Source organism: Rutidosis leptorrhynchoides, chromosome 10 (genome assembly GCF_046630445.1).
Source record: "Rutidosis leptorrhynchoides isolate AG116_Rl617_1_P2 chromosome 10, CSIRO_AGI_Rlap_v1, whole genome shotgun sequence".
NCBI classification, from domain to species: domain Eukaryota; kingdom Viridiplantae; phylum Streptophyta; class Magnoliopsida; order Asterales; family Asteraceae; genus Rutidosis; species Rutidosis leptorrhynchoides.
In genome coordinates this window covers 213143311-213156764 of record NC_092342.1, presented here as the reverse complement: position 1 = coordinate 213156764, position 13454 = coordinate 213143311, and the positions used below count along the sequence as shown (strand labels likewise).

Genomic DNA, 13454 nt, shown 5'->3' with positions numbered 1-13454 from the left:
GTAATAAATATACTTAGTAATGATAATAATATAACTTACAATGATAATCTTGATAGTACTAATAATGAATAGCATAATAATAAAGATAATAATAATAATAATAATAATAATAATAATAATAATAATAATAATAATAATAATAATAATAATAATAATAATAATAATAATAATAATAGTCATAATACATATAACTTTGTTACAATACTAATTATAATACTTATGATAATTATAATTCTAGTTGTATTAACAGTAACTAATAATAACAATAATAATATTAACAACAATAATAATAATAATGAAAATGATAATAATAATAATAATAATAATAATAATAATAATAATAATAATAATAATAATAATAATAATAATAATAATAATTATAATAATGAAATTGAAAATTTAAAAGTTGTATACCCTCTTTTAAAGCTTTTCCAAAAAAATTTGCCCATGACGGGACTCGAACCCGCGACCTCTCGTTCCACCACACAACACCTTAACCATCCCTTCTGTCCCATTTAATCTGTCTAAACTCATACTCGTAATTTATTAAATCACCTTTTCTGTTTTTCCTCTATTCTTCTTATTCTTTAAAAATTTAATCGGCCAACACAGTTTCAAATCCTCACAACAATGATTTTTGATATCACAAATTAATATCAGTTAATCCAAATCAAATGTTTATATTAATTGTAAAAAAAATAAATAAAAACAGTAACCAATTTACTGCTGCTGCTTCGTCGACTATGAAAAGAAAAAAAAATTTCAATCGAATCCAAATACAAATCATCAAAACAATGATTTATGTTCTTAAAAATATTAATACTAATCACTACTCAAAGTTTATATTAATTGAAAACAAAAAAAAAACAAAATTTCAATTGCTTCTGCTCTTCGGTGTTATGAAGAAAAAAAAAATGATCTTGATTTTGAGAGATTTTTAGACCAAGCTCCTAACATGAAAAAGCTTTTAAATTGTTATTAGAAACTACTTGATTCGTTAATTTAACATAAAACATAATAGCAACTTCGAATTTGATCTAGAACGAATATTTGACTTATTGAAAAACAAAACTTTGACTTGAAAATTCGAAGTCGATATAACGAATTGGGATTGGATATTTTGCAGAAAGTTTCACTAGAGGAATCCTAACACTTCTGCATTAATACATTTTGGTGTTGATTTGAATTTGAATTTTATGGTTGAAAAGTTGCAGCGAGCAAATAAAAGAAAAAGGAAAAAAATTATAAATAAATGTGATCTTGTTTTTCTGTTGTGGTGTTCGACTAATAACCCATACCAGCAGTACATAAATTATAAATAAGATTTTAATTGAATTATTGAAGGAGTGGTTTGCTTGTTGATGACAGAGGGTCACGAGCATAATAGTTTGACAGGAACAGATTACAAACTGATTTTTGATGAAGCAATTACACGTATTTATTTATTTTGGTTATTTATATATACATATATCTGTTTAAGCATTTATAGATATATATATATATATATATATATATATATATATATATATATATATATACGGTTGTATTTTGTATATATATACATATACATATTTGTATAAACCTGTATGTATAAATCTGTTTAGTTGTAAATAATTCATAATATGGTAATTACAAGTATAATTATGTTAATATTATTAATAATAGAATTATTAGTAAAAAGTCTAGTAATAATAGATAGTAAATAATATTAATATTAACAATAATATAGATTTTAATAAATCTAATTAATAATAATAATAATAATAATAATAATAATCTTATTAATGATACAAATAATAATACTAGTTATAATAAAATTAATATTATTATTGATAACTTTAATAATAATAATACAACTTTGATCTTATATATATTTTATTTAAAAGAAATATTAAAAATCTTAATATTAGTACTAACAAATATCATCATGTTTATGTATCATATATATATATATATATATATATATTCAAATTACTATATATAATTATGTCTTACGTATCCAGATTCAATACTTGGATAAATGTATTAATTATATACATCAAAATAATTTAAACTCAAGTATAACATTATACACCTAATATCTTATTAATCGTTGACGATTTATGTTTGATATCATTTAGTAATAAATTTTAGTTATTTTAATTTATCTTCCATAATAATTAAATCACTTATTAGTTTTCTACTATATTTATTTTACAATATATGATTATTTGTATGTGTAGTTAATTATATGTACATTTCTATTTACGTTTATAGATTCGTGAATCGTCGTGAATAGTCAAGGGTCAAATGAATATATGAAACAGTTCAAAATTATTGAGACTCAACATTACAGACTTTGCTTATCGTATCGAAATCAAATAAGATTCAAGTTTAAATTTGGTCGGAAATTCCCGGGTCATCACAGTACCTACCCGTTAAAGAAATTTCGTCCCGAAATTTGAGTGAGGTGGTCATGGCTTACAATAAAAATGTTTTCATGACCAATATGAGTTCATAATTAGAGGTTTATCATCATTGAATAATAATGATAAAATAATTCGATTATTCGAAGAGTACGAATGAAGTTATCGCCAAAGAGTGAAATTAAGAATTCAAGATTCGTCCTAACTTTTGACGTGGTTACGGTTGAATTAGAAAATAAGGTGCGTCTTAGCTTTTGACGTTGTCTTGATTGAATTCCGGAATTCAAGGAATTTAAAGAAAATCTTCAAAATCTAAAATATTTGATTCTTCGGCGAGTAAGGAAATTAAGATCTCTATAATTAATTACGGTGATCTGCCTCGATTACTCTGTCTGATATTTGCATTATAAATTAAATTTCTTCCATTCCATTACTTTTACCATTCCTATATTAAATCCCCATATCCAAAAGTTTATGAAAATGCTAAATCCAGTTCTGATCCTTGTCCTTATCCTTGCTATCACACCCACGATTCTCCTTTTCCAACTTTCACCAGAAGAATCTGTTTATTTCTACTATGCTCTAGAGATTATTGTATTTATAATCCTCCCGTGTCTTTATATTGCCATACGTACTGATATTCACGGTTTGTAATTTTGGTGTCGTCATTGGGCTTTATATTTCCTCTTATATTTTGGATCTCTTTGCCTTTTTATTATCCTCTCGACCTCTAGTAAAGCGAGCAACGGTCCAGAATTCATAGATATGAATTTCGGAATGATCATAGTTAATGTTTTAAGAAGGAAATTGTAATGGTATGATCTTGATTTGTCAAACTACCAGAATATCACGGAAAAGATAGAACTATCAAGAAAAATATTTTCTTGATATGTTTATATATCAGACAAGATGTAAGAGTCGTGTAACATGGCACATGATGACGTTATAATCTGTGAATCATCATGTCCCATTTAGAAACTCAGCATGACTTAATGTAATATAATCACGTTGATCAAGTGTCATTATATTATACTAACTCATGCATCAGTTCCCAACATTACTTCAATAACATTCATATTTTAAGCTCCAAAGTTTACAGAATATAGAAACTAACAGTTTCTATATGATGTAACACTGATAGCACGGAGATATTAATGATCCTAGATAAGAATATTTATGAAAATATCTTCAAAAATATGGAGGATATTTATAATGAAAGATAAGATAATATCTTGGAATTTCTAATATCGAAGGATGGTGAAGAAAATTTGTCCGCAAGAATTTGGAGTAAGGAGCAAGATATTCACTAAAGACATCAGCAGGCATTGAATCTTTTGGATTCTTTGAAGTCAAACTTATTCTTTGTGATTTGTCCACGGTTTCCTTCATAGTTTCGCATAATCCACCTTTCGGTACTAAATTTTTTTCTATTGAGTGTTTCCAATACTCCATTCTTTTTCATCAAACTTTCGATGGTTAAGAACGTGTACAATTTTTGCTGCTGTATTTAGCTTCTTCAGAATTTGTGGTATTGATTTGTAGACTGGGTGCTTTTCATAATTTCAGAATGAAAGATCATAAATCTAAGAGATAAATGTTATATGTTTACATATAACTGTTGATGTAGACATGCTGCAAGGTTTCAAAATACTGATTGCTGATTCCCGATGATTCGTATGGCAATTCTTGTTACAGGATGCAGATGAGTAAATGTTGGGGTTTTGATAAATATAATGATTTTTCGGAAAATTAAAGATAATTGAAGTTGTTGGTAAGTTTATTGCTAATGTGGTGGAACATGAAAGGTTCGCTAGTAATGATGATGAAATGGCAACATATATATCAAGGTTATAATAAGGCTGTTTCGATTGAAGAATCGAAGTTGACTTGTTGGAGATGTGACAAAATTGGCTAATTTGGAAAAGGGATTGAAAAGTTATTTTTGGTAATAACAACGCCAAAGGAGTTAGCACAGATACGTGTCAAACGTTTGTTCAGGTTCCGAGAGTTTTTCTGGTGCATAACTATAGGCATTAATCTTTTCTTCCGTAGATGAAGTGTGGTTGGTTCATCCTCTCGATTGAGGTGTTTTCAAGAATCATGAAAGGTTTGAATGCAGATTAGAATTGTCAAGATACAAATGAAGTTTAGAATGAAATCAAGTGGCAAACTTGAAGAATTGTTTAGTTTCATATATTATAATCAATATTTTAATTCATTTTAAATGTCCAATGTTGGTAGTCCTCGATTGATAGTCCACAGTTGACAGTCCAATAATTCATATACAGTTTAATATATAATACTCGAATTAATTAATACGTGTCGTGACCTGTATACGTCTCAGACTCGATCACAACTCAAACTATATATATTATTTGAGAATCAACCTCAACCCTATATAGTGAACTCAATCATTACAGCATATAGAGTGTCTATGGATATTCCAGATAATATATATAGATGCGTCGATATGATATGTCAAAACCTTGTATACGTGTCTCGATATTTAAATGCGTAAAATAAATAACAGAATGTAAATGACGATAAATAAAGTGCGTAAAGTAAATAACAGAAATTAAATGACGATAAATAAAATTGCGAGAATTAAAATTGCGATAAAATAAATTCCGATAAATAAAAGGTAATACGGAATTAATAGTTAGCTAGGAACAGTTAGCTAGGATTTTGTTAGTGTGGTTTCTTAACAAAATTTCAAATTGTTAATTAGTCTGTTTCTAATCAATTTTTATTATGTCCATTATTTCTTCATTATGCCACTTGTTGGATTCTGATAAGTCAAAATCCAAATATGAAATTGAATTTGAATGAAAATAGTTATTCTTTGGTGAACGGATACGTATATCTTGTGGATGTAAGTAGGACATTAAATGACTGTTGAATCAAATTCGAAGAATGTACAATGTAACTTATTAATGTGAAATCTAAATATTTCTCGGGTATTACCTACTCGTTAAAATATTTTCACCATTAACAGTTTGTACAAAAGAATTTTTAATTACAATCCATATGAAAATATACTTACATATATATTTTCTTCAAATGTAATCATAGATTTAATGAGTTAATATATTATTAATCTCATTTGATTTACCATTAGAACTAGAATACATAATCTCTAAGACATTAGAGATTACATAATCGTCATGTCGAACGAAGATAATTGATGTAGAACGATACGTAGAACGATGATTATACTCGAGGTATAGAATGAGATGTTAAGGCATGGATTGTTGATGGTTTATGTTGCTGCTGGTGGTACTGTTGATGCTGTTGATGTTGCTGAAGCTGGTACGTTTTGCATCATATTTTCCAAGGCTTCAACTCGATCGCGAAACTCGTTGACTTTTATTACTCCAGGATGATTATCGGTCGAAACGAACGAATGAATAAGGTTTAGAATTGTGGATAGAATATAATCGTGACGAGCTACCCTGGAAATGAGGCTGAAAATGGTGTTTCAGATAGGTTAGCCGGTAAGTGCTTCAGGTTCTTCGCCAATTGGTGAATTCGGTTGGTGGAAGGGATTGCCTTCTGCGCGTCTCCATTGATTAAGTCGACTACGAACCCATCAGATGAATTGGGGATGGATGATTGGTTTATTCATTCTGGTTATACTGCTTTCGGAGTTCGATTGGAAATCCTTATCGAAATATCTATCAGAATAACTATTGGAATAGTTATCGGAATCTGAGGGACTCGAACTGGTTGAGGGATTCATCTCGTACGATCAGATGAAGGATTTTCGAATAAAAAAAATAGATTATAGGATGTAGATTAGTACCCTGTAATACATAATTTACATATGCATATATAATACTAAAATCCCACAAGTTACGGAGGAATCTACAGAAGTTATCAGGCAAAGTCTACAGTAACAGATATGCTAAGATATGAATTAGCAGATACGCTAAGATACGAATTTTGTCTATACACTATTCATGCAATCATTGCAATAAGATGTGTCTAGACTAAGGATGATAAGCAAGTGATTCTCTAAGAATGATAAGCAAGTAATTTTCGACACGAAATGCTAAGCAAAACTTTTGACATGCAGACACGGTCGAAGTCCAGACTCACTAATGCATCCTATCGACTTATCAGTTAGACACACTAATGCAGACTTGGTTCGCTAAGACCACTGCTCTGATACCAACTCTAACGAACCATCCTAATCCATCTGGACAAATACATTACAATTGATTACATCGCGAGGTACTTGACTTCTATATGATACATTTTACAAAAATTGCATTCGTTTTTGAAAAGACAATCTTTCATTACATCGAAAGTTGACGGCAGGCATACCATTTCATAATATATCCAATTATAATTGACTTAATAATAATCTTGATGAACTCAATGACTCGAATGCAACGTCTTTTGAAATATGCCATGAATGAATCCAAGTAATGTCTTTAAAATGAGCTAATGCACAGCGGAAGATTTCTTTCATACCAGAGAATAAACATACTTTAAAGTGTCAACCAAAAGGTTGGCGAGTTCATTAGTTTAACATAAATAATCATTTTCATTATTTTAATAGACCACAAGATTTTCATTTTTCAGTTCTCATAAATATACGTCTCATGCATAGAGACAAAAATATCATTCATATGGATTGAACACCTGGTAACCGACCTTAACAAGATGCATATAAGAATATCCCCATCATTCCAGGATCCTCCATTGGACATGATATAAATTTCGAAGTACTAAAGCATCCGGTACTTTGGATGAGGCTTGTTGGGCCCGATAGATCTATATTTAGAGTTCGCGTCAATTAGGGTGTCTGTTCCCTAATTCTTAGATTACCAGACTTAATAAAAAGGGGCATATTCGATTTCGATAATTCAACCATATAATGTATTTTCGATTACTTGTGTCTATTTCATAAAACATTTATAAAAATTGCGCATTTATTCTCAGCCCAAAAATATAAAGGGTAAAAAGGCAATTGAAACTCACCTAATGTATTTTGTTGTAAAAATACATAGAACGACATTGAACAAGTATAGGGTTGGCCTTGGATTCACGAACCTATATCATTTGTATATTTATTAATATTCATAGTTGTAATTGAACATATATATATCTTATTATATATATATATATATATATATATATATATATATATATATATATATATATATATATATATATATATATATATATATATATATATATATAAATGTATTAGTTATATTATTTTCATGTTAGTAATATATGTATATGTTTTATATGTTCATTATGTATATATATATATATATATATATATATATATATATATATATATATATATATATATTAAATTTTGTTATGTTATATGTGTTAAATATATATATTTATGTATGTATTTAATTTGTTTATCAAAATAGTAGTTCTAATTATACTAAGTTAATATTAGTAAAAAAAAATAATGATAATAACATTAGTAATATACTTATGTTAACTATAACTCTATTAATGATAATAACAATGATATTAATAATAATACTTGTAAAAATATTAATTTTACTGTTACTGATAGTTATGATATTGATTTTTAATAATTACATAATAATAATACACGTGATAATATAAATAATAATACATAAGTTAATATTACAATTCTATTATTTATAAAAAGATATTAATACTAATATTTACGAAAAATAATAACAATTTGTATTATTTTCATAATGATAATAATCGTAATCATAATTTTGATACTAATACTACAATGGTAAAAATTATATTTTTAGTAATACTTATAATAATACCATGGTAATATTAATAATATTACTATATAATAATAATACCGGGAATGATAGTAATATTAGTAATAAATATACTTAGTAATGATAATAATATAACTTACAATGATAATCTTGATATTACTTATAATGAATAGCATAATAATAAAGATGATAATAATAATAATAATAATAATAATAATAATGGTGTGGTTCGTTTTGTGCTTCATAATTTTTCCATGCCACTAGCTTCCTCTTCTCCTGCTCGACTTTGTATTGAGGATGGTTCGGTACGTGATCATTACGATGGTTTTGACGTGGCTCTCCTTGATCGGTTGTTCTCTAAGGGGTTTCGCACGGTTAAGTCTATCCCTCCCAAGTGTCGTTTGGGGTTTTCTCGGGTTTTGAAAGGTGCTCTTGATAAGGTGATCTCTAAGCCTGATGACATTTCTAGTTGGGTCTCTTTGTTGGTGTTACCCCTTTGTACCCTTAAAACCTTTCGGCCACGGAGTTGTCGTGAGTCTAGGTCTTCGATAAAGCGTCGGCATCAGGAAGAGAATATTTCCCGTGCTATTTGCTCTTGGGGGACAGCGGGTGGAAGTTTACAGCTTGTGAGGGAGTATTTGGCAGAGGATTCTCCTATGTTGTCAGTGGTTGATGATGAGGTCCTTGATTTGGAAGAGCGTAATATTAAGCAGTGTCGTAGGAAGATTTGTGATGGCCATTACACCGCTGCTGCTCGTGTTCTTTCTTCATCAGGCGTTGCTCCTTATAATGACGCCACTCTGGCGGACTTACTGTCTAAACACCCTTCTTCTATAGCTCCATCCTTGCCTGATATGACGGTTGATCACCTTCACCTCGTTACGACTTCTGCTGTTGTTTTGGGCCAGATTAAAAGTTTCCCTCGGGGCACTTCATGTGGTAGGGATGGTTTACGTGCACAACACCTTATGGATTGCTTGAGTGGTGCTGCTGTGGCAGTCTCGGATGAGTTGGTTGGCTCTATTACCGGGGTCGTTAATCTCTTTCTAGCTGGAAGGTGCCCTATGGAATTAGGAGAGTATATAGCTAGTGCTCCCCTCACACCGCTTGTCAAGCCCGGCGGTGGTCTTCGTCCTATAGCTGTGGGTACTGTTTGGCGACGTCTTGTTTCGAAGGTTGGCGCGGCTATGGTTGGCCAGTCTTTGGGAAGTTACTTCGATGGTCTTCAATTTGGTGTTGGTGTTTCTTCAGGTGGTGAGGCAATTCTTCATGCTGTGAATCGGTTGATTGAGGATCGTGGCTCTGATGTTGGCCTCTCTATGTTATTAGTTGATTTTCAAAATGCCTTCAATCTAGTTGATCGTACGGTCATGTTACGTGAAGTTCGCCGCCTTTGTCCGAGCATTTCTCGGTGGGTTGAATTTTGCTACTCTAATCCAGCCAGATTGTATTATTGGAACCACACACTATGGTCTTCTCGGGGGGTGCAACAGGGTGATCCCCTTGGTCCGCTGCTTTTTGCTTTGGTCTTACAACCCTTGGTTTCTAAAATCAGAGATAATTTTGAGGTTTGTCTTCAGGCGTGGTATTTGGATGATGGCACTATTATTGGGGACACTTTGGTGGTGGGGAAGGTTTTGCATTTGATTATGGAGGATGGGCCTCGTTTTGGGCTACATCTCAACGTTGAAAAAACAGAAATTTTCTGGCCTACGGAGGACCCTCGCAGCAGGCAAGTAGGTGTCTTTCCTCCTAATATTGCTCGGCCTTTAAATGGTGTTAAGTTTCTGGGGGCCCCCGCAAGTTCCGATCCTGGTTTTAGTAGTGAACTGGTGATGCAAAGGGTGACTAAGTCCATTGCGCTTATGGATAAGGTTGCTAAGCTTGATGATCCTCAGTGTGAGTTGTTGTTGCTTAGGGCATGTACGGGAGTTTCAAAACTCTACTTTACCTTGCGTACTTGTCCTCCTAGCATATTAGAGGCGGCTCAACGCGCTTTCGATGGAGCCCTTCGATCTTCCTTGGAGCGTATTGTTACTGCTTCAGGGCCAGGGTTTGGTGATTGGCAGTGGCGGCTTGCCACCTTGCCATTTTCTTTTGGAGGGCTTGGTGTTTATTCGGCGGGAGATGTTAGTCATTATGCTTTTCTGGCTTCTCGGTTACAGACTGCTGGGTTGCAGACCAAGCTCCTACGTCATGCGGGTATTGTTGGTCTTGGTCATGCTTTTGAAGATGCATTGGGTCTGTTTAATAATACGGTTGGGTTTGATATTTTAGGTAATCCGAGTGAGGTCGCTGCCCCAATACTCATGAAGAAATTGGCAGATGTTTATTTCACAAAGGTTACCGCTTCTGCAGAATCCACTTTTTCGTTATCTCCCCGACAATCGGCCTTATGGAAATCACAGCAGGGTGTTCACACCTCTGCTTGGCTAAGGGCAGTCCCTATTTTGGGGTTGGGTCAGACGATGAACGCAAAGACTTACCGATGTGTGTTGTGCTACCGGTTAGGTGTTCCATTGTTCTCTATCTCGACGGCATGCTCTGCCTGTTCAAGGGTTTTTACTGGGGATATTTTCGGGGATCACGCGGTGTCTTGTGCTGGTATGGTGGGTATTAAGCATCGACATAATATTGTTCGGGATTCCCTTGTTGATGTTTGTTATCGATCTGGGATTTCTGCGAGAAAGGAGGTTGACATTGGGTTGTCTGGAGGGAACGACAGGGCCCTCAGACCTGCAGATGTGTTACTTTATTCCTGGGATTGTGGTCGCGATGTCTGTGTTGACTTGACAGGGTCTTCTCCTTTGACACAGTCTGGGCTTTCTGACTTTGTCCCTGGACGTGCTGTGGTTGAGGCGGCTCGTCGGAAGCGGGTCAAGTACGAATCTTGCTGTCAGGCGATTGGTTATGGTTTCATTCCTTTCTCATTTTCTTCCCTTGGGGAATTAGAGAAGGAGGCTGTTTCTTTGCTTAAGCGGGTTCAGAAGAGTTCGATGGCGCAAGATATTGGTGCCGGTGCTGCTGCTCATATTTTTACTAGGATAGGTTTTGCTATTGCTAGAGGTGTGGGGGCCCAGATTGTCTCTAGGCTTCCCACTAATTTTTTGTAAGTTTTAAAACTTTTAAGTTTATTATTATTATAATAATAATAATAATAATAATAATAATAATAATAATAATAATAATAATAATAATAATAATAATAATAATAATAATAATAATAATAATAATAATAATAATCATCATCATCATAATACATATAACTTTGTTACAATACAAATTATAATAATTATGATAATTATAATTCTAGTTGTATTAATAATAACTAATAATAACAATAATAATATTAACAACAATAATAATAATAATAATAATAATAATAATGAAAATGATAATAATAATAATAATTATAATAATTATAATAATGAAATTGAAAATTTAAAAGTTGTATACCCTCTTTTAAAGCTTTTCCAAAAAAAATTGCCCATGACGGGACTCGAACCCGCGACCTCTCGTTCCACCACACAACATCTTAACCATCCCTTCTGTCCCATTTAATCTGTCTAAACTCATACTCGTAATTTATTAAATCACCTTTTCTGTTTTTCCTCTATTCTTCTTCTTCTTTAAAAATTTAATCGGCCAACACAGTTTCAAATCCTCACAACAATGATTTTTGATATCACAAATTAATATAAGTTAATCCAAATCAAATGTTTATATTAATTGTAAAAAAAAAACAGTAACCAATTTACTGCTGCTGCTTCGTCGACTATGAAAAGAAAAAAAAATTTCAATCGAAGCCAAATACAAATCATCAAAACAATGATTTATGTTCTTAAAAATATTAATACTAATCACTACTCAAAGTTTATATTAATTGAAAACAAAAAAAATAAAAAATAAAAAAAATTTCAATTGCTTCTGCTCGTCGGTGTTATGAAGAAAAAAAAATGATCTTGATTTTGAGAGATTTTTAGACCAAGCTCCTAACATGAAAAAGCTTTTAAATTGTTATTAGAAACTACTTGATTCATTAATTTAACATAAAACATAATAGCAACTTCGAATTTGATCTAGAACGAATATTTGACTTTTTGAAAAACAAAACTTTGACTTAAAAATTCGAAGTCGATATAACGAATTGGGATTGGATATTTTGCAGAAAGTTTCACTAGAGGAATCCTAACACTTCTGCATTAATACATTTTGGTGTTGATTCGAATTTGAATTTTATGGTTGAAAAGTTGCAGCGAGCAAATAAAAGAAAAAGGAAAAAAAATATAAATAAATGTGATCTTGTTTTTCTGTTGTGATGTTTGACTAATAACCCATACCAGCAGTACATAAATTATAAATAAGATTTTAATTGAATTATTGAAGGAGTGGTTTGCTTGTTGATGACAAAGGGTCACGAGCATAATAGTTTGACAGGAACAGATTACAAACTAATTTTTGATGCAGCAATTACACGTATTTATTTATTTTAGTTATTTATGTATACATATATCTGTTTAAGCATTTATATATATATATATATATATATATATATATATATATATATATATATATATACGGTTGTATTTTGTATGTATATACATATACATATTTATATAAACCTGTATGTATAAATCTGTTTAGTTGTAAATAATTCATAATATGGTAATTACAAGTATAATTATGTTAATATTATTAATAATAGAATTATTAGTAAAAAGTCTAGTAATAATAGATAGTAAATAATATTAATATTAACAATAATACAGATTTTAATAAATCTAATTAATAATAATACTAATAATAATAATAATAATAATAATAATAATAATAATAATAATAATAATAATAATAATAATAATAATCTTATTAATGATACAAATAATAATACTAGTTATAATAAAATTAATATTATTATTGATAACTTTAATAATAATAATACAACTTTGATCTTATATATATTTTATTTAAAAGAAATATTAAAAATCTTAATATTAGTACTAACAAATATCATCATGTTTATGTATCATATATATATTCAAATTACTATATATAATTATGTCTTACGTATCCAGATTCAATACTTAGATAAATGTATTAATTATATACATCAAAACAATTTAAACTCAAGTATAACATTATACACTTAATATCTTATTAATCGTTGACGATTTATGTTTGAAATCATTTAGTAATAAATTTTAGTTATTTTAATTTATCTTCCATAATAATTAAATCACTTATTAGTTTTCTACTATATTTATTTTACAATGTATGATTATTTGTATGTGTAGTAAATTATATGTACATT

At 30.4% G+C, this 13454-nt stretch overlaps 1 protein-coding gene across 1 annotated transcript; it reads left to right on the top strand.

Moving 5' to 3' along the window:
* Nucleotides 1-8397: 8397 nt before the first annotated feature.
* LOC139870807 (uncharacterized) lies at nucleotides 8398-11256 on the top strand. Its single transcript, XM_071858578.1, has 3 exons — nucleotides 8398-8448; nucleotides 10213-10345; nucleotides 10421-11256. Exons 1-3 carry the CDS (start codon nucleotides 8398-8400, stop codon nucleotides 11254-11256), a joined length of 1020 nt encoding a protein of 339 aa, XP_071714679.1.
* Nucleotides 11257-13454: the final 2198 nt, after the last annotated feature.

Bases quoted from the DNA above. Each gene is read 5' to 3' on its own strand.
- LOC139870807 (XM_071858578.1), top strand. From the start codon at position 8,398: ATGCCACTAGCTTCCTCTTCTCCTGCTCGACTTTGTATTGAGGATGGT. The intron at 8,449-10,212 runs GTACGTGATCAT...GGTGATTGGCAG, and splicing joins TTTGTATTGAGGATGGTTCG to TGGCGGCTTGCCACCTTGCC. The intron at 10,346-10,420 runs GTATTGTTGGTC...TTGATATTTTAG, and splicing joins CAAGCTCCTACGTCATGCGG to GTAATCCGAGTGAGGTCGCT.